The 26165-nt window shown below is 39.9% G+C and overlaps 1 protein-coding gene across 4 annotated transcripts in view; it reads right to left on the bottom strand.

Annotated features, from left to right (window-relative positions):
- TBXAS1 (thromboxane A synthase 1) overlaps positions 1-26165 on the bottom strand; it is a 239627-nt gene that overhangs the window by 98534 nt on the left and 114928 nt on the right. For 3 of the 4 annotated variants that reach the window (XM_030238652.2, XM_050970055.1, XM_009094179.4), the window contains exon 6: positions 1293-1409. The exons of the other annotated variant lie outside the window; for it this stretch is intronic. In XM_030238652.2, the coding sequence (XP_030094512.2) occupies positions 1293-1409 (117 nt within the window). The remainder of the gene's footprint in view (positions 1-1292; positions 1410-26165) is intronic. 4 annotated transcript variants of the gene reach the window in all.

Here is a 26165-nt window from a genome sequence, read left to right as displayed (position 1 = left end):
ATCCCTGAGGCTCCACTCCCTTGCCCTCATCATGCCCCCCAGCCAAGCCTGCCTGGCAGGTGCTGGCAGAGGTTCCTCTCCACAAATTGAGGGGAGTGCAGAGTTATCTTTTGTTAGTCCACGAGCAAAGAGCCGATGACCTGCAGTAAGGCAGACTAATTTCCGCCAGCAAAATGCAAAACTCTCCTCTCCCCACCACGCCATGTGCAACTAATCGCTTGCATATTTAAACACCCTCGCCTTGCTGAAATTTCGTGATGGAGTTGGTGACAGAGCAAATGTCAGGGCGCATAACCAATGGCATTGTCAGTCGTGATTAATCAGCATCTCCGCCAGGCTGGCGGCCAATTAGAATTTACCATAATAAGGAGGTGACAGCCGGCGTTGCTAGGCGACCGCTGTCTATAGAGCTGGGAGAGCCAGACACATTTAGATGTTACTGTGGATTTCGACAGCGGCATGTCAAAACAACACAAGCGTCTGCCCAGTGGAAAATTTTACAACCCAGGACTGGGCACTGGAGTGAGGCATGATTCCCTTTCAGAATAAAACATAAAAAGGAAGAGGTGATTTTTTTTTGTTGTTGTGGGGCTGTTTCTTGTAGTTCTCCTTGAAAGAAGACTTTAGCCAGTCAATCATTTATATACATTTAATTAAGAGATATCGCATCACTGGAATGGGACTTTGTTACTGGGTAATGGGCTCCCATGGCTGAGCAAATGCTGATACATTTATAGGAAATTAACAGCAGGTCAGCACAGAGACATTTATTTTCAGTCAGAGGTATTTATCTGGCAATGACATTCTGTTCCAGTGACTTATTTTACTATATGAAAGGATTAAAGAATAAAAGGAGGAGGGAAAGGGAAGGAGATGGAGAAATGAAAATAGACTGACAGCAGTTCCTGTGTTAACATGAGAGTTGCTGACTCTGCACATCAAGAAAAGCTATGTTCCAACTGGGAGCAATAACCTTTCCTGGACTCAAGTTTACTCCTAATAGGGCAGAGGAGAGGAAGGGGTCAGGGTCTTTCTTGCATATGCAAGACTTTCATGGACAAACTGACTTAAACAGAAGAAGACAGAGAATCATATCCTCAGATGAGCTATTTGGATTTTCACCAGTCTATGATCTGAACCATGCCATATGGAAGCTCTGCTGCATGTGCTCTTCAGGTCTAAATAAAGTGGCACAAAGTAGCAGGTTTTACCTATCCTTAATATGGACCTACATAAGGCAGATGCCAGCACAAGTCTTCTAAATTCTGAAAGCAGCAATGTCTACACCTTACCTCTTTCAGCTTGGTATCGCTGAAGGCTGGGGTCAGGAGGCTCCGCACAAACTTCCATCTGTCATCACGAAGACAAAGGATGCTATCAAGCATTGGCTTGGATATCAACTTTGGCTTCTAAGTTGAAAGAAAACATAATTTAATTTTAATACAAATGCAACTACAGCTACTCAAGACTCTGGAACTTGGGAAGATTGCTCAGGAATGGCATTGCACGGCTGTCCCACGAAGAGAGGTTCAAATCAGCCCCAAACACCAAGCTAAACATGGATGAGGCTGGAGAAAATTTCTCTTTCGCTGCACTCCTTTTCTCTTGGGCTTTAAAAGTCCTGGACCAACTCCTTTCTCAGACCGCTCTGGTTTTGATGCACCTGGTGTTCTCTGGAGATCGCCTTCACTGAACCCTGGCTTCTTCCCTATCTTTTTAAGGTGACTGGCAAGAGGACTTGTCAACACCCCCTCTCCATGTGACATGAGTGCCAACACACCGCATGCTGGTGTTGGTGGGGGACACAATTTCTGGTGACAGCTGGTATGTCAGACTGTTACATGCATTTTAAAAGCCTTCAGAAAATATGTTGATTAGAAAGCAAGTCCCTGTCCTTACTCTGTTTATAAGGAACACTCTCACTAAGAAGTTGTGGCCTCTGACTCTTACAGCTGCAGCAGTTGCTCAAATATAGTAGCTTAAAGCACTGCTCCATGAAGTTCTGTACCAAAATGACTACAGTGAATTTACTAAATCTTCCCTGCCATCTAATAAATTCTAGTCCAGAAAACAGTGGTATTCACCAAGGAGCAAAAGGATATAAAAGACAAAAGAGAAAGCACATCATAAAACAACACACTTCTGAGTGGAAGAAGAATCAGAAGATGTCCAGCCCCACAGCACAAAATATTACATGTTATACTATGTCGGAAGATGTTTCCTAATTGTTCCTGAAGACCTCCAATAACAGAGATTCAATAACCTCCCCACTCAAACTCTTCCAGTGCTGTACTACTTTTACCACGGCAGCACAATCTCTCTTGCTGGACCTTTTGTCTTTGTGCTGTCCAGGCATAGAAGCTGGGTTACTCTCCCTATCATTGCAGCAGCCCATATATACAGAAGGCTATAACAACCACTAAACACACTGCAGCCATCTACCCCACATCACACCATTTCACTCAATACACACTTACCAGTCAGGCTATCTAGGACTGTTTGCTCAGTGTTGGTACTGTTCCTCTGATGGTCTTGCTGATTTACTTCTTTCCTAAGGTACAGTCCCTGTGACTCAACATGGTACTCCATGCAAGAAAATATTTTATTCCCCACCCCACCCCCCCATCCCAGACATTCTGCAAGCTATATTCCTCTCTATTAACCCTGGAATATTACATACCACAGCATGACACTGTACTCATGAACTGGTTTGTGATTCCCTGCAGCTTTCAGACTTCTTTCTGAAAAATCACTCCCTAGGAAGTTATTCCCCAGCCTTTCTCCTTAAAGCTGCTTGCTCCCCAGAGTCATGTGTAGAACGTGTCCCCTTGAACTATGACATTCCCTTTAAGATTATTTGCGCAACTGAATAACACCACCTCAAATTTTAGCCCTTTCTTTCATAGCCTCTTTCATCCTTACCAGCTTTCTACATAAATTGTTAGCATACTCAGTGCCAACATCTAAATCATTAACAAAATTACAGAACAATTCTTGCAAAGAAGGCACCCTGTGCTCCTCCCTTCCCTTCCAAGATGGATTGTTCCAAAATACATTTCAGGCATTGTACAGCAATGCCCCCCAGAAAAGCCACCCTAAGATTGGTGGGTGTGGGCAGAAGGTCTACACTTCTCAGGTTACCAGGAGGTACAGAGACATTCATTTGTGCACGTGAGATCTTCTGGATACTGCAGCAGCAGTACAGTTCCCCATGTTATCAGCAGAAACAGTATCCATTTTACTGGGAGTGACCCAAAGAAACCAACGATTTTGGCCATCCCAATGCCATCTGTTGATCCCTTTTGTCCTCTGACCTTTCCTTTCAGTCTTTCTTTCACAACTGCAGTGCATGAAAAATGAATTCTTACAATCTGGATACTTTAATATCATTTTGTGCCTCACTATTTCTGATTTTATTGCCACTACATGCTATTTTTTTATCCTTTTTCTTGGAAATCTGACCTACTTTCCACTCTGTAAAAAAAAAAAAAAAACCACTTCTCTTCAGGAGCCATGAAGAACTGGCAGTTTAGCTACATTGGTCTTCCACTGCACTTCCTTAGCTTTCCTCGTTATTGGAAGAGTTTGCACTTAATATCGTTTCTTTAAGGAGCTGCCAGCTCTCCTTAACACCTTTTTCCTTTACACTTGCCAAATTCTTACTACACTGCATAAGCTTGTAAAAAGCAGAAGCCTATTTTCTATTGCAAACAGGCTAATGGGATAGTTTTACATTCTCAGCAACACCATCCAGTATAGTAAACTAATGTCACTGGGACAACACTGCAAACCAGTTTTGAGCAAAGATGAGCAGCTTTCAAGTAGAAAAGTATATATTAAGCTGAAGGAAGATATTGACTTAACTACTGTCATCAGATGACTACTGTAAAACAAAATAAGGGCAGTTTTAAAATGTCTGTATAGACTATTCTATTTTGTACAATAACAAGGAAAACCTTGGACAGACTGTCAGAGTTGAAACATCTTGGACTGTTTTCTCTGACTAACCTCTTTAAATAAATAATCTGTTTTCTAACTTTCAGTAGGTATCTTTCCTGAAGATCACAAGGGCGTCTAGAAAGAACATCACTCAGTGGTGCACTCCATCATTTGTTACAGATATTCAAAGGCACAGTAGAATCAGTAGAAAGAGCCTCTAGACAATTGGAAATGAGCATCATCCTGTCAGAAAGTCCTGTATGGTACCCTCTGCTCCACAACTCTTCTATGCTGCTAGGGCAGCCATTGACACTTAATCTTGACTCAGCTGGGAACTACATGAGGGTTCCTTATATCTTCAGTCTTCATTTCAAACCCTGAGACCCAGATTGCAGTGCTCCTGAGTGCTCACTGAAATCAACAACAGGGAAAGTGCCTTGATCCTGTGAATTAATTAGTCCAAGAAATCAGGTCATTGAGTGCAGCCCCCAAATTAGCAAACACTCTCAGACCTGTGTTTCAACCACCAGCCTTCACTTCTGCTTTATAAAGTGGATATACCAAATCACCTCCTCAGAAATGCTAACAATACATTAACATTTCTGAGGCACTCAGAAACTACAATGAAAGAGCTGAATAACAATTCCCACAAAGAAATTACCAATTTTGTCTTCCAAGCAAGGTTTAAATAGCATACAGAAAAAAAAAAAAAAGAAAACCAGAAAAAATTACAGGGCAACACTTGGAAAAGTATTTTGCATCCAGTCCTAAATTGAAGGCTGCCCAAACTGTGCACTTTATAAGACAAATCTCTTTTGCAAGACAAAGCTCCACTTAGATAATAACAGATGTGATATAAATCTCACTGCATTTGTCTTGAAAGCAAATTCCCTTCCTAAAACCAAACATTCACCCTAAAAAGTGCTCCTAATTGCATAAAGACTGTATACAGGACATTCACAGAGGGACCCAGTTACTGAACAAAAAGCCTCTTAACTATAATATTATAACTATAACACTAACTATAGCATTGCCTTTTTAGCACTCTACTTTATGACAGCAATGCTCCCTTAACATAATTTTGGTGTGCACAATATTACATACACATAAAGGCTGCAAGGAAGGAAAACCAGCTTTGGCCATAAATTATTTTACTCTGTGTCTTTAAAACTGGGCACACAAAAATATATTCGTGTTTATTAGAATACCATCAGCATGACTGACAGTGTACAGCAGATTTCATTTATCAGGTTTTCTTTATTGTTTCTGCAAACACTTTCCTCCTAATTGCATAACCTGTGTTACAGGTTCATATAGCAGGAATGAAAATGGATTTGGTATGAGAATGAATCTGAAGTATCTCAGTGAAAGATGAAGTGTCATCTCTTTCCAAATGGACAAAATACTAGATGTATCTAAAAAATCTTGAGCTTATAAAAATCACCAAAAAAATTACCATGGGAGGCAGCTGTAATATTTTCAGGGATGGTATTTTGGTTTTTGGGCAGCAAAGGAGGTTGTTTTTAAGTCAGAGGCAATCAGGATTATGTTCCATCTAGCATCATCTAAATACTGAACAACTGCTCTGTACTTCTTCCTTTCTTCCTCCTGTATAATCAACCATTTCTGGTACAGCAAAGCTCCATGAAAACTACTGGCAGCATGGTAATCTCTTGCAGTGTACCTGCAAGGGCTGCTGAGTTCCCACAATCACAGAGATACCATCAACCACAACAAGGAAAATTGGATTAATTTGCTTGCAAACAAATCCTTTAAAACATCACTGCTTTTAAAAGAGAAAACGAAATAATATTTGCAGACGAGGGGCATCTCTACAATTGATGCAAGAATTCCCTCCTCCCCATAAGGTGTTCCTCAGGATGGCCCCTCAGACCCAGTTATTGGCTTGTCTGTCGTGAGTCAATTTGGCTTCCTCAGTGTCACTAAATAATTCAGGCAAGTGAATTTTGGCTCTAAGGCCAAGTGGAACACAACACCCCCTGTCCCCAAAGTTAAATCCCTTTTCCAAAAACAGTGGAAATATCCAAACTGCTCCTGGTCATGGTACATGTTCTTCTCCTGAACTGTGCCCAGACCATGCCTGGGAGACAACTAATCAATACACAACAAAACTGTGCTAAGGAGCATGTCAAATGGATATCTGCAGGACCTATTCATGCACTAATATCCTGTCCCTGTTTTACCCTGGAGTACAACTGCAGCCTTCTCTGTTTCAAACAATATTAGTTCCTTTCCCAAGTTTGTCACTAGCAGGCTAGACTGAACCTCTGGTAGACAGCAACGACTGCCTAGAGCAGAAAGAAGGGTAACAGCACCATTATGTTTCCTTAGACACCTCTTCTTATTTCTTTGGCAGAAAAATGAGGGATAAAGTTTTCCCAGCAGAAGGCAGTTAATGCAGCCATGCACTCTTTAAGTATCCTGAATGGATGAATCTTCAAAGGAGCTAAAGGGTACCTTTAAAGACCTTTTAAAACCACTCACCTCCAAGTAACCAGCTCCTAATCTTCTCCATGTGCTTTGACAACACAGTGAGAAACGAAATTCTATAAAAAACATTATCTCAGACACTTTGTTATCTTAAACTTACATTTAATCATAGCCCACTCCTAAGAAAACCAATCAAAAACAATTTACTTCTACAGCAGTCAAACATCAGCATTCAGTCTGCTCAGATTCAAACAAGGAAATAAGCTCTAGAGCACCCAAAATCCCAAATCCAAACAGTTACTCCAACACTAATTCTGGCATTAGTCATCCCTAGCAAACAGCATTTGCCTGCATGTAAGCTTTCTTCTAGTCCTGCAGCTGTTGTGGGATCCAGCTTTAACTGGAATCCCATGCCCACGCTCCCCTGAATTTTAGCCCCAGTCTCAACCCTACAGCCCACACTAATGACAGCCATTTGCTCCTCTCTCCTTCAGCCTTTCTTCAGTACCCACAGGGACTTCAGTGTCCAGAGTTAAATCTAACTCTGGGTTCCTCCCCTTTTCTCATTTTAGGGAAAATTTTGGGGTATATTCCCAGTGTGGGGAGGTCATCCTTCTCCTAGTGGGGGATGGCTTCCTCCCCAAGGCAAGTTCCAGAAGCGATGAGCAGGCAGCAGTGCTTGCACATCACTGGGTTAACTTGTTCATCTTCTTATTTTCAAAAAGATTTGATGTCCTTTTCTTGCTAAAAAGGCCCTTGTGATTAGGCATTACCATTCTGTTTAAGAAATTGCATTTTTACACTGAATTTAATGAAATGAAAGTCAATAGAAAATGAGATAGAAAATTCGTAGCTTGAAGACAAGACACTATCCCCATACCTCAGACAGGAATAATAATAAAATCTCTTCATAAGATTACTCATTCCACTCCCCTTGACTGACAGGTCATCACCACCAGTTCAGCCAGCAGGTGGAACCAGCAAACCCATGAACTGCCCATATGGAATTTCATCCAGTCAGTGGCAGTGGCGTGACGCTTAACAGATCAACATAACACTTGCTCTTAAAAAAGCAACAGAAGAAAAAATCCCTGAGATATCTCCAGGAATACTTCTTACCAAGCTTGCAGTAAGTAGATCATAAAAGTGGGAAGGCAGGAGATGCCTCCAGATATTAGCTTTAAAAATTCCCTGTTGGTAAACTGATACAGTATATTCCTTCCAACTTCCTTGGTGTTTTAAGTCATGCTCCGCTCTCCCTTTATTCATGACACTCAACAACACATTGTGTAGTGTCTTTTGACTGAGCCAGGAAAGTACTGCATTGCATGTTTTCAAAACCCAAGACAGAGCTCATTTATGTCATATACCCTGTAGCTCATTGCTGTTTCTATCTGGAAGGCCCTTGCATACACAGATGTTATAGCCACATCTCTTCAAAGCACGTAAAATTTTTCTCTTCGCAAATCATCATCTCATAATGAAGCAAGACCAACTCCTCAGCCCAAGATCCAAGCCTTGGCAGAGGGCAAAGGGCTGGCATTGCCCACTGAGGGCTGTGTGCCAGCATGGGAGACCACTGGACCTCTCTCACCCCTCTGCTGTGACTGTGAGGGGCCTCCCATCCATGTTAAATCTGAGGGAATTGCTACACACAGGAGTTGTCTCTCTCCAAGCGGGCTCACTCTTCCTTTGCCTTTCCAAAGCTCTATTTCCACATGCTCTGATGCCACACATCCCACACTGCTGCTCCCAGGCAGCTGAAATCAATCTTTCCTTGCCCATTAAAATTATGGGCACAGACAGTACTTCACAAACACATTGCTCAAAACCCTCCCAGATCGCCAGCTCTGCTAACAGTCTATTACACTGTCATCCCCTCTTCTTTATCAGTCTAAAACAAGTTTGATTTTAGTATGTGTGATTCAGAAGGTGATCTTACAGCTTCAGAGGGGAAAAAAAAAATCCCCAAACTTACTCCAAAACCCTCATACTGCTTTGAAATTTCATAAAAATGTCCAGTAAAAGTTTTCAGCTTAATTTGAAATCAACACGCCTGCAGAGAAAAGGAGAAAATGTCCATGGATTATCTATTTCATTAAGCTTTTAGGTTCTCCTTGGTCATTAAGGTTCTTCAAAAGAGTGTGACAGGGTAGAATTGGTTTCAGTGATTACAGCAATTGTCTTTCATTCTACTCTATAGATCAGACTATACAAAAAGGCATCTCCAAGCAGGTTCTTTTGTTATCAAGTCAGGATCTTCAGCAACTAATAACTACTATTCCTAATTACTCATTGGAAAAATGGCACAGCCAAGCCCAGCTTACAAGTAAATACTGGCTATTTTTCCCCTCTGTGGCAAGCAGCCTGGAAACATCTGTTCTTGTCTCTGCAAACATTCTCTTAAGTCATGGTTTTGTCAATAGAAACTAAAGCGAGTCATTGCAATGAGGTAAATATAACCATCCATAACTGCTAAAACAAACACATATGGCCTCCTGCAGTCTGACCCAAACTGATGCAAGTCACACGTTCCATTTGTTGGTGTAAGCAACACCAAAATTAAGCCCATGCATTCATGAGTTTGCCTGTGGTGGTTAGTTTGAACATTTGGGACCAAAACAATCAAAGCAAAGAAAAAAGCACTTGCTCTTAATTAATTAAGAATATTGCTATTATAAACAAATTCAGGTTGTACTATAGAACCCATACTCTATAGACAGTTTCTGCTGAGAAGCAGTTTTTAAGCACATTTAAATCCACTTTCCAGCTGACATAACTGGACTTTTTAATATTGAATAAAGTTATAAGACTATAAAAACCTCTCTGTTTATACACACTTCTCCTCAAGGAAAGGTTGAGAACCAGAAAGTTCCTTTTACAGTATGTAAAGAGCATTTGGAAAAAAGCAGTCCCCAATAACTTTTGGTACACGTACATTGCCATGTTTTCAGTCACTGCCATATGTAGGAGTGACAGGCAATGCCCATAAGAACGTTGGCTAGGTCTTTTATTTACACAGGACCATTGTAATCCATGCTCTGCTCATCCAGGGACATACCTGCAGTAACCTTAAAGCTTCTGGAGAATGCCAAGAGAGATTGTAAGGACCACCCACCATACCACTGCCTGTCCTCTTGGCTGCTGACTCAAATGCCTTGGGTATGCAGCTAGATACCTCAGAAAAAGCTCACCAAAATGAGCACAGACTTATCCAAGCTGCCATGACAGCAATGTAGGAAGAGTCCTACACTTCCTTTAGGTCTCACCACCTTGCTTTTCATGGACATAATAACAAAACATATTCCAGAAGAGAGGTAACTACAGCTGTGATCAGGGATTACTCCCTTTCTTACAACTGCAGAGGGAAAGAAGTCATGGTAGTAACCTGCTTTCAAATGATCACTGACAGAACAAAACTCACAGTGGGGGGAAAAAGTTGTAATTCCTTCCTGTGGATAAGGATAGGAAGAAAAATAAGGAAATAAGAATAATGAAGGAAAGAATTATTGCAGAAGGAGTACAGGTTAGGGGGAGGAAGGCATGGTGTGAGGCCTCTTAGGCTGCAGAGATTCACTAACTTCTCTTTCATGGATGCCATGGACCACATAGAATCTGGCACTGATTCAACAAATAAGGCTGGAAGGTCAGTGTGTCTCAAAGAATCACCTTTAAGTTTCTAGGTGGGGTACTTCACAGAAAGATGAGAGGAATACCTTGGAATGATTTCCAGTAGGTAAATATGTGAAAGCCTTTCTTCAGGGGCAATTCATCATGGGGGACTGCACTAGTACAGCCTGGCTCCACCACTTTGTGATTCAAAGAACCATGTTTATTGCTGCTACACTTTCTGCAGTGCCTGAGCCACCAGCTCGTTTCAAAGGCACATGTGATGGCCATCTCCTCTCAAAACATCATATTCATAGATCTCCTACCTTGGACAAGGTTCAAAACTGCTAAGCTTCTGTGTGGTGATTTCAGCTGCTGAAATCACCAGCTCCAAGGGATTTGAGGCACCTCAGAATATTAGCTATGGCTGAGCAAGAGTTTTAAATCTGTATTGTCAAATTAAGCTCCTCAAATAGGGGTTAAATGCTTAGGACCTTCTGGTCACTAGCAGAGGTAAGCGAGGCAGGTGAACCGGAGGCTTGCCAATGGCTTAGTTTAAAAATATCACTTGCATGCAATGTTTTTATTTGGAGAAAAGTATACATAAGAAATGTCACTTCTTCATGTACTTCATATTTTATTGACAATTTTAGTTTGACCTCTTCCACTCAGGTGTTGCAATACAGAAATAAAATTATATATAGGCCTGTGGAGCTTAAAATCTCAAAGCACCAAGAAACACTGAAAATAAAGAAGTGGCTAAGTAGCTAACTATGACCTAAAGGTGAGAGACATTTCAAAAGGCTTCTATCAGTCTTCCAAGCTGCCATGTAGCACCTAAAACTTGCTGCCTAATACCCCATTTTCCATGTGACAACATCCTGATACACAAAACATACTTCAAACTGTCATTTATCTAATTTGAAACAGAAAATTTGAGATTAATATGGCAAACTGATGATCTCCAATATGTGCAATACAACCCAAGGAAAAAGTATTTCACCTTTTCCCCCCATTGCCAAGAAGAAAATTTCAAAACAATGTCAAATGAAGCCGATAAAAGTTTTCTTGTGAGGCCTTTTTAAACCTAATGGTTTAAAAAACAAAAAATGGGTTCAAGATGATATTTAAATCAAACTACTGGAAGAAAAGGGCTATTAAAAATTAAAAACACGAATATAGCTCTCAGCTAAGTAAGTCAGCCATGGGCAGTCAGATATTAGGGGGACATTCTACAGCAAATACTGCTCAGCACTTGCTCTGCTCTTGCACTCCTTCTCTAAGCATATGCTGCTAGTCCAAGTCAGAACACTCCCTGGCTAAATACTTTAATTTTTTAGTTAGTTTTCATTTCAAAAGTCATTCAGAAAAAAAACTCCATGTCAACTGTAATGGCAGAATGACAAGCTGTCAACAAATCATTTTTGCAGTACCTGCTCAGCTGAAGAACTTGAATTCCCTGCCTTCTACTTCACAATTCTTTCTAATTACATTAAGTGAATATTTACACATCAGGGAAAAAAAAAATCCAAATTTCATATAGTAGGATTTCCACACCTATCTGTCAAAACATTAATGTATTATCCTGATAGCAGTAGCTGCTTTCGTTCCTCGTTTATTTGTCCCTCAAGAAGAGCTAGGCTATAAAACTTTCTCAGGAGTTCCATAGCACATTTTCAGCATTTTATCTTCCAAGATTTCATATTTGTGGTTATTGCCTAGTTTCAATCAAATAAATAAAAAAATCCTAATTTATGAAAACATGTTTTGACATGTTTATATGAAATAACGTTTGTGCATTTGCCTCTTACAAATTAATTTGAGCATATCCAGAATTAAATGTTTGTCATAAGATAATTTCAACAATAAAAAAGTCCTATTGTGCACAGATAGCATTAGAGGATTTATCATGAGTTCCCTAGAGCTCACAATTTCAGTAAAACAGTTTTAATTCACAAACCACCTGTAAGCAGACTGTTGCTCACATCACTCTTACTGATTTCTTCAAGGAGAGAAGTTGAAACACTCCTCTGAGTACCAGCAAGTACCTCATCCAAATAAATTAACAGTATCAGCTACTTTTGTATTCCTAAACACTTAGACTTGTAATATGAAGCAGTGTGGATTATGAAACCTAAAGCATGTCACCATATCTTGTTATCCTAAGAGTTCTAGGATAAGATTAAATGTTAAAAACCACCAAAATACTCCACAAATAGGAGTCCACACCACAGAGCTCACAGATCTCTTTCTGGCCAAACAAGCCTCCTTCAGAGGATGCAGGATTTAGGGGGCCTGTTCCACTACTCCAGCTTCAGTTGTAGCACCATGATATGAAAGAGAGGCGTGGATCAGAGCCCGAATTCTCCCCACTCACAGTGCCCCAAAAGCCAGCAGCAGCATTCAGGCACAGACAAGCTGGGAGCTCAGCAAACACACACGGGGGCAGAGCAAGATTTGGGATTGAGATTCTCTTTTATCAAGTGCCTGGGGAAGGAATGTGTGCCAGCCATGAGAATGAGACACCTGCAACCTTGCCCTGAGGATTAACCCCCAACAGCCAGGCACACAGCAATGAACAGCCTGGCTGGAGGTTCTGCCTGCTGGGATTTCTGTGTGAAAAAGGAGAGAGGCTTCACTCTCCGGAAGGAGCAGACACCAGTGAAATTGCCAGGCTGTACCCATACTCAGCACACACATCACACTTGACTGCATGCACCCAGCATGGCATTTTTACTTGCAAGTTATTAGAACCTGCACTTCCAAGGCCAGCTTTATTGGTGGGTGGGAGTTGCAGTTCCCAGCCATCAGTGTTGGCCAGCACAGCGCACACTCCCACATCACAAGAACTTGTTCTGCATCTGTACAGCTGCTTCTCTCACACTTGAGGTTCATGCTGAACACCCCCAGCATCCAGCAGCCTGAAAAATAAAAAGGATCTTGAAACTGAAAAAAATAACTGAGACACGTCTAAAACCCTGCTGATTTTTTTTACTTAGAATAAATCTTAACCCAAGGACAAACCTAAATTTTAATAAGCAAAAGTGACTGTCACTGCCAATATAAGATAAATGTTACCATAAGCACAAAGGGAAGAGCTGAAAAAAGTGAAAAACTGAGAGCTGCCCCAGTTGACTACAAGGAGGGTAAAACAAATGAGTGCCATCCAGCAGCCAGGGCATTTAAAGAACATGTAATATGACACAGAGAAACACTAGCTAGGGAGCATACCTCCCTTTTAAAAATTCAAATCAAACATTAAACAAAAATAAAACCAGAGCTGGTTAGAGAAACTTAAATGAAGCCATGAGGTTTGCAAGAAATTGTCAATATTGCAAAATCAATTTCTTTCTCTAGGCTTTCTAAAACAAAAGAAGGAAAAAAGTTCTAGAAACTACCTTTTTATAGATGTTTTTGGAACAAAATAATTTTAGCTTGTAAATTAAAACTACTTTTTTTATATTAAAAGCTGTAACAAACAAATTATTGCAATCAACTCTTTATTTTTATTTTGGCTTTAAACTCTTCAAAATCATATATGACATGAAAATTCTGTCTTCCACACATTTCCTAATCAAATCTCAGGAATCACTAGGGCAAAGGATTTGGATTTTAAATTCTTACTGCTGATAATATAGTATGCCATCAACTCCTACTGCAGTCAATTACAATTATATTAGGAGGATACCAGAGAGCAAAATAAAGCATTAAATGGTTTGAAAATCTTAGGCTTAGTGCAGTCTTCGTATCCTAAAGCAAATGGATCCAAATGGATCTAATTCTTTAGTTATGTTAACATATACAATTTTTTCCCCTCACAGAATCTCTATTTGATTTCTCACATTTAAGATTTCTAGAAGAAATAATATCCTAAAAGGTTTCAGCATTGCACATAAATTTCATGTGAAATTAAAAAGCCACAAACTCAAGATTCTCCCCCTTCAGACATAAAGCTCACATGAAAACTTGTAGAAATTCTTTGTCATTTGTAGAGATCTGTCAGCAGAGAGCGATAGCAGTAAGTCAGACTTCTCTAATATTTTTTTGTTGAGTCTGTGTTTACTCAGATTCTTCAGGGGCTTATAAACTTAAGCAGTTTGGTCAGATTTTCAAAGTGGTTTTTATATCCAGCCCTTAACACTAGAGGGAACAAAGCCAAAGCCAAAGAAATAGTCTCCGGGTTTATTTTCCTCACAATCGATAAATAACCCTAACTTTTCCCTAGGCATGGTCTCCAAAATAGCAAGGCCATTCTGACTGAAAAATCCTAAATGGAAAATACTTATTGAAGCAGTTAAACTATGATAATCTAAAGAAAGGAAAACATTGTAATGGGAGACATTGGGCAACTTTAATTATAGATCTCACCATTGCCTCTGCAGCAGCACAGCTTCTTTGGAACTGATGAAATACCAATATAGGCCTGATGACATTTCAACTTGACTGAAGGTCAATGACTGGTTAAACTGGAATGTTTCTGAGCCACTGTTAAATTATTCAGAATTATTTTAGGAAAGCTGCATAAAAAGTGCAAGAGTGCAGTTTTAGCTTCATCTAAATGCACACACTGAGAATGGAAAAGGAAATGGGGAAACTGTCAGTTGCAATTGCCTTGAAAAGGGAAAAAATAATATCTTTTATATCTTCAACTTAGAATTAATCTATCAGAAGAGAAGACTGCAAAATAGTTTTTGTTTTTACTACTTATTTCCCCAAACCCTTTACTCCAGGAGCAAGCATGAAAGGGAAAGAAGAGGAATAGAACATTAGTTCAGTAAAGAGTGTAATTATTTTTGTTTCTGTTGCTTTACACCAGTGAGAAGAGGCTGGCAGGAGTAAATAATTAACAATAATAGACGAGACCTTACTTTTGCTGCAGGATAGCTATTTCCTATATACGTTCTCACCATATATGTTGCTGTATATGTGTCTGTGAGGCTCAATGGAGTCTCTTGGAGCCACCACCAAGCCTTCAGAAACAGATGAAGGAGCATGAAAATGTGCCGTGGCCAGGTGTGCTCAAAGGAGTACTCATTACACTGGAGAGCTGTGAGACATGCAGTGTAAAAACTCAAATTTTACACCCCTCATCCTCTTCTCTTTCCCTTCCAGTCGTGGTGAATCAAAGGTTGACAACACATCAGCAGCAGTGGCCAGTGTCCTGCGCCTTTCCTTGGCCATGGTCAGGAGCTGCACACTCACAGTGCGGAACTTCCACGGCACCCCCACAAGCCACAGCAGCACCATCGCCTCCCAAGGCTCAGATCAGCCAGCTATTTGCTATCAATTATTCACAACAAACGGTGCCAAGATATGTGGTTGCTATATAAAGGAGAATCCTCGCTAGAGAGTGAAACAATACCTGCCGACTCATTCCTCACTTGTGATCCTCCTGACTTGTAGCTGTAGCACGCCGTCAGTGCTGAGGAGCTCAGTCTCTGAACATCCTTTCCCCATGCAGGTTTCATTCTTGCAGAATGAAACTTACATGGTGTAGGCCACAAGCAAAAAAATAACCAGGGTGCAAAAATTTTCACTTAGCACAGAGTTAATAGCTAGGTAGAAGAGAACTTTCCAGGCTGTGGTCAGAGGACCACTGCAAACCAGCTGCATCAATATAAGATGCTACGACCCCACCAGCTGTTCACCACTCCCCCTCTATTGGAGATAACCACCACTGGATTGGAGCTGGTGGAAAGCCCTTGGGAGCACTCGTCTGCTTCACTGCTAAGTCAGCCTGCATGGTTTTGAAAAAGTCCACACTGACACATAAACTAAGATGAATTAGCTTCTGAGCTGGACCAGAGGAGGAATGCCCATGTGATTCATGTTGCAGACCTTGCTGTGGAAATGGTGAGTCCAGTTAAGACATCTCAACAAAAGGTTGTTAGCACTGTGCTAGGTAAGAACATTATCATTATATCAAAAAATAAAAAAATTAAAAAAGGACCTTTCATACTTTTAAGTTCAAATATAAACATAAAGGCAGACAAATGGATTAAGATATCTGAATGAATATCTAAAGAGAGAACTATTCCCACTAGTTTGAAGATATAATGCCACCTTTAAAATACTTTAAATGAAGAGCAAAATCTTTCAAGGATTAGCATAATAATTGCCCACATGTATCACATTAACTCTCACTGAAGAGGAATGGACTTGTACAAGAGCCCCCAGACAGAACTATCACAGTCAAAACAAAAAGCTTATCCATTAAAAAAAAAAAAAAAACAAAACAAACCCAAACCAAAAACCCCCACCTCCTAGCATTAGCATTAATAGAAAGGGTTCAAAATAGGATGGGGTGGGAACAGAATAGTGGCCAGTGGAGTGAATGGGAGAAATGATGCTCAGATGCAATCTCTGGCACTGGAAGCCACCACAGCACTGGATGTTGGAGGCCCAGCAGATAAGCCAGAAGGAAGATTACTGTCACTGTCTGCCCTGCTGTTCTGTTTTGAATTCTGCTGCTGGCCACCTTTGAAAGAGGATATTCAACCAGGCTAAACAGAACTTAGGCATGGTGCATGACAACCATTCAAATATTACATAGTGCCATATCACTTCTACACCAGTGCTGAACTACCACACTCTCAAGTACGTTCATGTGAATCACTCCTCTGTGCTGTGAAAAACCACTTTTATAGACTTAAGAGGGTTCCTGTAGCATCAGATGCTTCAAAAGGACTTTTTGCACACCAGCAGCTGAGTTACCTCCAGTGTGGTTAAAGACATGAAAACAAAGTACTGGGTCTGAACTCTGACTGCTCAAGCGTGTAAAAAGGCCAGCTCGGATGCTGTGATCTGAGCCTGTGTCAATTCTCTAACAAGTGACAAACTAATTACTCTTCTAAACAAAAGCAGAGTGGGAAAGGCAAGAATCAAAGGACATGACACTCTACTGTATGTCAAAAATAGGGAAAATGAAGAAAATTGTAAACCTAACAACCAATCTACTACTGTCAAGTAACAGTTTCAGAAGTCAGAAATGAAGGACTGGTAAAAACCTGTGATATTAGACTAAGTGTCCCAAAAAAATATTCACACAGGGAATGTCCAAAGAAGTAGGATAAGTTGAATTTCCCTTTAAAAAAAACAAGAAATCAACAGAAATCAAAGGTCAGGTCCAGCAAAGACCAGCAAACACTGCATTGGCACTTCACCTACTCATAACACAGTCAGCTAAGGGAAGCATTAGATAAGGAAGCAATAATGTATTTAAACAAGAAAAAAACATTAATCAGACTTAAGATTTCACATATTTTATCCAACAGTAAAACATGTTCTTTTAACAAGGAACAGAACCCAAGGAATAGATTGTCCTTTCCTGCCTGTAAGTGCTGTTTCCCTTCAATGTTATTATTTGGTATTAAAAGAAAAAACCTGCTGCAAACCCAGTAAATAAATAGCCAATGTAGGTTTGATGAAAGATTGGTTCAGAAGACTGCTTTTGGCCTGAATAGAAAGATATGCTTTCATCCTGTTTTGACTATACTCATACATTTACCTAACATAATTGGATGTAGTTAATATTGCAGGAGCCTTCAAGCAGCGCACATTTCCCTCATTAGTGGGTTTAAAGCCTTAATGATATCTCCTGTGCTGCAGAAAAGCCCAATGTAGGCTTCAAAAGTGATTGGCAAGTTTCAACAGGAGAAAAAAACTGGGGGAAGGGAAGGCAAAAGCTAATAATACTCTGGTCTTGTCCTCTTCAGTTGTTTAGAAAAGGAAATCTTGCAGAATGATTGAATGCAGAAGAAAACAGAGGTGAGGATAAACAAGCCAAAACAGATAATTTCAAAAGCTGACCTCACAGTAACTCAAATATGTGAAAGGAACAGGGAATGGGTAAAAAGGGGGAGTGACCCTTCACATACCTGCAACACATGAGGACACACACATACTTAGTCCTACACAAACTCCTGATGGCATAAACAAGTGCATATGCACTGCATATTGTCAAATCAGCATCTTCATGCACCTGCAGCAAAATCACCTTCTCACAGTTTCAATATGCAGTATTTCCCATCCCCACCCTTCAAATCTCAATAGTTCGGCAGGGAAGCCTTGAATTGGAAACAGAATGTCACAGTATACCACTAACAAAGCACATGCAAAGGATTTTGGGGTTTGTTGTTTGTTTGTTTTGTTGGGTTTTTTATTGACTAATTTTGACCATTTTCCAGGAACAGAAATTTCACAGGCTGATTTAGCTTCAAAAGAAGTGTAATTATGTACAGCTGTATTCAGTATTTCTTGACTGCCTTGAACAAGCAGTGAAAGGGAGATTTGCACACATTATCAGCCACTATCATTAGTGCTGTAAAGTACCTAATCCATCTGGTGTTGTGGTGTCTACCTAGGAGCAGGTATTGAACCACTGATGGCTGCAGTATAACAGCAGAAAGGGAGAGGGTTCAAAATTAACAAAACAACACAGCAACCCAAGTTGTTTCTTGATGCTGGATTGTCCTTGTGTTTGTGTCCTCCCGTGGTTTTGCAAAGCATTTTTATGTGTACAGGCATGGAGAGTGGAGAATTAAAAATGTAAATTTCATCATGTGGTTTTGCAGTCTTCACAGGGGAAGAGGTAGCAGGATACCATGGTGATGGCAGCACTGCAACCCATTAATAAACCAGAGAAAGACTCAGGGAGAGATTCAAATACTTAGACCCATGCTGAAAAATAACTCATTTCATAATAACTCCTGTGAAAAATAAGAGGACTGTGAATCTCAGCATCAGCTGTGGTCTCAACATGCTGACTCATCATTTCTCTGTGGGGGGGGCAAGGAAAGAGGAAACTTGTTTTTAAATCTTCTAGCCTCCTTACAGTCAACTGCATTGCTTTTATATTGCCAAGGTTTATGGCCCATAGCATTTGAAAACAGACAACCCACACCTGGAAAAGAGAAAAGGTGGAAAGTTTTTATTTTGTATTTCATCTGTGTTTACCCGATGCATTTCTGCCCTCACTGCCAGCCCTTCACACGGGGAAATCAGCCACTTTTATTTGCAATCTTACCTGGAAATGTGAAAAATATTAGTGCTCATTTACTCAATTAGAGATTCATAACTCTCAAGAAAACAAATTCATATGACCTACCTACACAACAATATGTTAGCCAGTTAAAATAGCATCCTGCCTGGAAGTGTGGCTTTCTCCAAACCCAGCTACAGCTTGTCCCCCACTGCTGGGGAATGTGCTGAGAGCTTCCTCCAGGCACAACAACTCAGGAAACCTCCCTCAAACAGCAAACTGCCTAAGTCACCACTCAAAGGAAATACATTGTCAATTAGAGGGTATCTTCAAGTCAGTCAACAGGACCATCCTCAAATTAATGAGACTTAACTACAGTCAGTGTTTAAAGATGGATTGCTTGTAAGCTGTTCCATGGCACTCCAGCCTACTGTTATTTATATCTTCCAAAACTTTCACAAGTCTTTATTGAATAGTCAAATGTTTGAGAAGAGACTGTGTTCACCCTCTTTCCTATGAGAGGCAAACAGAAAACAAAGTCTCCCATTGAAGGGAATATCCCAATTCTGGACAGAATAAACACACTTGTGTAAATACACAGTCATGGCTCCCTAAATTAAATGAGAAGTAAGAACGTGCATAGACATAAGCAAATGCTGCCATCTTTTTATGGATTGTGGAGTTGTGGTTTAGGAGTGGCACTCCCCAATTCTGTGCCCCCAAACCATGCTGCCACACTCCTGCTCCCCTGCTTTCCCCTCTCCCTCTCCCTGCAGCAGCATGGAGAGGGGAACTGGAGGCAGGAAAGGTAAAGATCACAGGTTGAGAAAGAGTAATTTACTGGAACCAGCAGTGAGATAGGAAAATGAATATTAACAATATTCATTCAGCAACAATACCAGCGAGAGAGTACAAGAAAAGAAAGGATTCACATGGAAACATCCTGAAAATAAACAGTACTGGATGGCTCCTTCCACCACATTTTCTTGACCAGAAGGAGCCCCTTCTCTCCAGAAGAGAGTCCCTTTTCCCCACCCCTGGCAATGATGTGACATAAAATAACCTCAGGGTCCTGGCCATGCCACCCCCCAGCTACTCAAAAAACTTAACCCTCTCCTGGCCAGAACCAGGGCAATAGGTAAGCAGAAGCAGGGGCCAGGCGTTCCAAAGGTAAAGACAAATAAGCTCTCCCACTTCACAGGACACAGGTTTCACTTGGTTTCCTGTTCTGAATTAGAATCACAAATAAAAATCACAAACTCAAGATGATGATCCTCAAATACACTCAATTAAATCTGATAATGCTAAATTTCTACTTTAGCTTTTTTTAATACTTCAAAGAAGAAACTTACTTAAAAGGGGAATGGGGGGAGGGGGTGAAGACCTTTCATTACAACTTTTTAATCTGCATTTCTGAAGCTTCTTTTAAAAACAAACAGAAAACCCTCCCACCATAACCATTTGAATTAACAGATAAACCAAATCTCACCCATTTCCATCAGTCCTGAAGCACTCACATGCACTAGTGATACTGTTCAGCTGGAAATCCCCAACATACTCTTTTACATTTATTAAGGTGACAAAGCACTTCCTAAGTGCTTCGTCCTTGTGAACACAGGAATTCTGTAGCAAGGCCAAAAACTGAGCTTAGAGCTCCTAAATCCTGACCTAGAGCCCAAATCACAAAACCAGACCTCTTCTCACTGGGATTTCAGAGGATCAGGTGGCTCACAGAACACAGTCTACTAATACATCAGTCCTTTCTTGAAGCCAAAGTCTGATTAATTTTACAGCCAATAGCAGTGATCATTTGACAACATTAGTTTTGTGCTATTAGCTTCAGCATATGGGGAATAAGGGACAATTTGTTGTGCATGCATAAAAAGACTTGCACAGTGTGAAAGAAATGACCCTCTCAATATTTATTATTTTAATTTTCAAATGCCTACTGCAAGCATATGCACTGCTACTTTAAAACATTTAAACAAAACTGAATTTAATTGCTCAGAAAAATTAACCTGCAAGCTCTCAAAGCAAAAAGGGGAAAGAGAAAAGGAAATCCTAAATTAAAAGTGATTTTATGAGGTAAAGAAGGCAGCAAAATAATTACATATATATTGACCAAGCTAGAAAGGTATTCTAGTAGGTCTAGAAGACAGCCATGGGACACACTTGGGAAAGAAAGCAGATGTTAGAGTTGTTTACCCTCAGTGTTCCTAAACCATCAGGTCAAAACAAGGATAAGAACCCTTGCTCAGCTTCCTGGCACTGGAAAATCATTCAGGCATCTGGGCTCATGTGCCTGTGCAACAGCACCCACAAATATGCAGTCAAATTAATATTAAACAGAAAAGTGCCATACAGCCAAATTCATTCCTTGCTGACGTGATTCCCTTTCTTCACCAGTGCTGTACCAGACAAGATTTCAAACAGCTATGATCTAGAAGCTGTATAAAACTGGTAGGCAAAAAAAGTAAATCTTAATAAATTCACTGCTTGGTCACCTTTTCACTTATCCTCCCAAGGCACAGAATGATTTTTGGAAGCACCGAATATTCTCAGCTCAGTGAGACCAAGGCTTATTGTACATGTGGCAGGATTGATGCTTGGATTTGTCCTACAAAGGCAGGGAGGGAGGGAAGAACTCCTCAGCTCTGTATCACAAACAACTGGATGTTAAAGGCACAGCCTGCCACCAGGCATGATGGCTTTACTGCATCAGGAACCGAAATGCCACCATGCCATGCACAAAGAGGCATATTGTGTGACATTTCCATAATAAGAAATGACACAATTGATGTCTACAGTGCTCTAGAGAATGGAGTAGAGACTCAGCCTCTTTTCAAATCACAAGGAGATCCCAAATCAATATATATGCATCTCTATGCATCCATAAATACACACAGATATGTATTCAAGCTCACATGCAGAAGTAGCAACTAATCATGTGGGACATGTTGGCTCCAGAGGTGTAATGCCAGTCACCGTCCATGTCCTATATTAACCAAACAAAAAACAAGATGAAACAGGATGAAGGAGTGGAAAAATGAAAATAAAAAAATCTAAACAGAATGAAGCAGTGAAAAAATATAAAGCACATTCCTTCTCTTTGCAGCCACAAACTCCAGCATGTATTTAAAACTAAATATCACAACCAAACTAAATCAAACTATTCACACACACCAGATCATCACTTGTGTATGAAGCCATCCCACTGAATGGTCATTTTAAAGCATGGAAAAATGAATAAATCATTATATATATATATGTATGTATGCATATATGTGATGTTTTCTCATTTGTTTGACTCATTTTCCAAGTAGTGACTTGCCTGCTCTCACTGTGTCACTGGTGCTCCAAACCCTGTGCCCATGTCAAGGTAAGCTTCCAGCGAAGTTCATTCATCATCTGTTTACAAACTGAATTCATTGAACTTCACAACAATAATTTCTAAGTAAACAAAGAAATTCACATGAAAGGATGACGATGGCATTGACACAACCAGAAATAATCCTAGGAAGTTTAACTTGAAGAAAAGAAACATTTCTAAACCAAACAACCAAAGGGTACAGGGTCAAGGCAGCATGCCTATGTTTCTTTTGGCAACACTGTAGAACTTTTCATCCCTTATGAGACAACATATGAGCATGTTGGCGGGTTCATTTTTCAAAACAAAACTGTAAAACTGTATTTGTGAGAGAGATGGAACAAACAGCCCAGCCCATAAACTGGATTAGACTCCGGGTTTGGATAGACAACTGAATTACCACTTTTTACTGAAAGCCAGCACACCAGTGGGGCTGATGCTTGTTCTCTAAAAGTCAAGGCAGAAAGCAGAAAGAAAGATCTTGCAGAGGACATGCATGTGATGCCTTACTTGCAAAAGGTGAAGAACACAGATGCACACCAGCCAGCTCCTCAGCTGAGCTTTTCAAAGCCAGTTGTAACATCCCAGTCCTGCTCTGGAGACAATCATTATCAGTCAGTGTAGAGTCATTTAAAGTTAATATGTTGATTTCTGCTGACTGAGGTCTTGACCCAAAATTCACAGAATTACAGGATGGCTGAGTTTAGAAGGGCCCTCTGGAGGGCATCTTGTATCAAATTTAGATAGATCTTTTGATACAGTAATATACAGTTTTCTTTCCTCTAGCAAGAGACCAGAAAAACAGCCAGTTCACAAATATGTCAGGCATCCTGGACCACAACTGAACAAAATGCAGAAAATAGGTTCTTTCCTACTTGGTAGTTGAATTTTATTTGTTTAATGCTCTAGGTAAGCCTGAAGCTTTATAGGTTTACCAAAATATAGATGATGATGATGAAACAGCTTAGTGTAACAGACAAATTATACATGTGAAAAGAATAATCAGATCTTATGTGGATCAACTCAAAGATGAAGAGAAAGAATAGATAAGCAAAAAGAAAAGAAGCTCAAGCAACTCACTTTTCCTTCAAAAGGGATGAAAGGATTTTGTATCACGTTCTATTCATTCCTGGTACTTTTTCATTCTTATTTTTACCACTTCATCATTGTTTGCTGTTAATCCATTATTATTTTTACCACTGTAGCAGCAAAGCTTCTGATGAGAAAACAGTGATGTTTTCTTACAGTGCCTGGAATTGGTGTAGATTTTTGAATTTAAAAATGTCACTCTCCCCCAGCTGGTTGGCAGGGAGATTTAAGGATTTGGTTTGAATCAACCACTAGTTTCCACTTGTGATAGACACATGAATCCTGGCAGAGCACTGACTCCTGGCAAACCTTGGCTAGCCAGTACCTACCTTTGCCTCAGGGCTCACTGAATCCACTTTTCTAGGAAATATTTTTACAGCCATCTGAATTATTTGAATTATGTACCAGGTAATGTTTCTCTTCACATTGTTTCATTTTAACATTCTGCTCCTACATTTTTAAAAGTACACTTTAATGATTCTCAAGTACTAATTGAAAAACAAATTTTCAATGCAGAATTAAAAACAATCTGAAAACAGATTATGTATCATTATCCCACCTGGAAGAATGCAACAACATCATAATCCTATCTCACTTGCAACACAGTAATGAAGTTAAAAATGGTCTTAGTGCTCTTAAAAGGAAGCTTCTATTCAAGAGACAACACAGTTGTGAGAAAAAGGTATCATTTACTTCAGCACAGCCCTGCCTAAATGCTGGCTGAGGTTTCCATGGTTAACCTAAATTAAAATTAATTCCATATTTTTTGACAGAAGGTCTATAAAGTAATTTTCATATTTTCTTCTTCAGCTATAATTAAAAACATGGGAAAAAGGCTTCATATGCCTCAAGTATGAAGGTATATTACAGCAGACATTTTTGGTTTTGAATGGCTCTAACGCTTATGTTAATTGAGACTAAATTAAATGGGAAAGCAGAGTGTCATTATTGCCTTCCTGTGATTACACAGTTCACAATACACATACCCTGTGCCTACAAGGCAGTAACAGCCTGTGTGCTAGACTTAGTTGCTTGCTCTAAAAGGAAGAGAACCTTAATGCAGATTTGATCTGCAGTCACCAAACACTTCTTTTGCAAGAATTATTAACCAGTAATTCAGAAACAAGAGAAGATGATGGGGCAATAGAAAAGACTTCTTATGGCAATTTTCAAAAGATAGCCATAGCAAAGATATGAAATATATAATATCAAAGGGGAAATAAAATGAAGAGTAGTTTAGCTTGTGTTCACAAGCAAGATCTGCTTTGTCTATAGAATGAGTGAGCAGACAGGCTCAATGTGTGAGAAATGCATAAATGGTCTAGGTCTTTCAGGATGCAGAGACAGGACACAAGATGCTTCCAAAAGGATCTTCTCAGCAGATTAAAACCACTCTCATTCCATAAAGGCCTTCTGATGACTTCCCAGAAGGGAGTCCACAAGTGCACAATCCCAGATTAAGGACATCCTACTGACGAGCACTCAAAGGCATGACATCACCTTACAGAGAGCTTTAATAAAAAATGTCAGAATTCACTGAATCATCATCACCCTACTGGCTTCTACAAATAAATCCACTGTTTTCAGCCCTTCACAAGTTTGGTTTCTCATTGTTTCTTAATCAAATATGTATATATTTTACAATTAATTGAAAAAGCGGCAAAATAAACAGGGAATAGAAGTATTACTACACTTAGCTTTTAGAATTAGTCCTGAACATCCTGAAACTCAGTGACAATTTGTTAACACACAGTTGCTACAACTGCTACAGAGAGAATAACCTCTCTTTGAGGCATTCTAGGTTAGATAACTCACATTTCACTATGGTGGATGAAGTACAAATCTTGATTTTGGAAATGCACATGGGGAGGTTTGAAAAGAAAAGCACAAGTGTGTTTTCCTAAGACCTGTTCAAACCCAGTGGTCTCACCTGCTTTCCCATCCTCTCAGCCTAAAAGGCTGATACTCTTAAACTAAAAAAAAGGCTTTGGGTTGAAATAATAAGCATGTGCCATGCCTGGACTGGAATATATTTGCCTAGCTTTGTGAACAGCACTGACTCCAAAGTCAGTTCTATAACCACTCTTCACTGGGGGAGGAGTTCATAAAATAAAGCAGGGGGATCTTCTTAGCATTTTGAATTCTCCACTAGCAAACAGAAACCTTCACTCAAAGCAGAGGAGCTTGCTTTGAATAATTTTAAAATATACAAACAGAAGCAACCCTATTAAAAGTCTTAAAATGACATTTATTCAGTCAGTATTTAATGTGATAAGAAAGAATTCTATTACTTAGAAAGTGCTTTTCTCACTCTCACCTTTCAATCATTATTTGCATACAACCCAAATCACATCTGAATAAATTCCACTGGCCTTCCTTACCTACCGCCCAGCATTATTTATATTCATGTAGGATTACCAGTGTACAGGATAACCAAATACTTCCCCAAGAGTCCTGACTGCAAATTAAAGAGGAAACAGCTTCCTGTGTGAAAACTCCAGAGGAGGAAAGATCCCAGGGTTAAATATGGAAAGACCCAGAAACAGAAGGCTCCTTATTTTCAGTAAGTGAAAAGCAATGGCTGGAAGAGAGGAGAACAAAGTGGAAAGTGAGAAACTATCAAAGATTGTGGCAATGTGAGAAGACCACAGAACAAGCAGATGACAGCATATAAGATGAAGGAAGATCATTTGACTTAGACTCATGGGCATTAAGCAAGACAGAAATAGC

This window comes from Serinus canaria, chromosome 1A, assembly GCF_022539315.1.
Source record: "Serinus canaria isolate serCan28SL12 chromosome 1A, serCan2020, whole genome shotgun sequence".
NCBI classification, from domain to species: domain Eukaryota; kingdom Metazoa; phylum Chordata; class Aves; order Passeriformes; family Fringillidae; genus Serinus; species Serinus canaria.
This window is presented reverse-complemented; position numbering and strand designations above follow the sequence as displayed.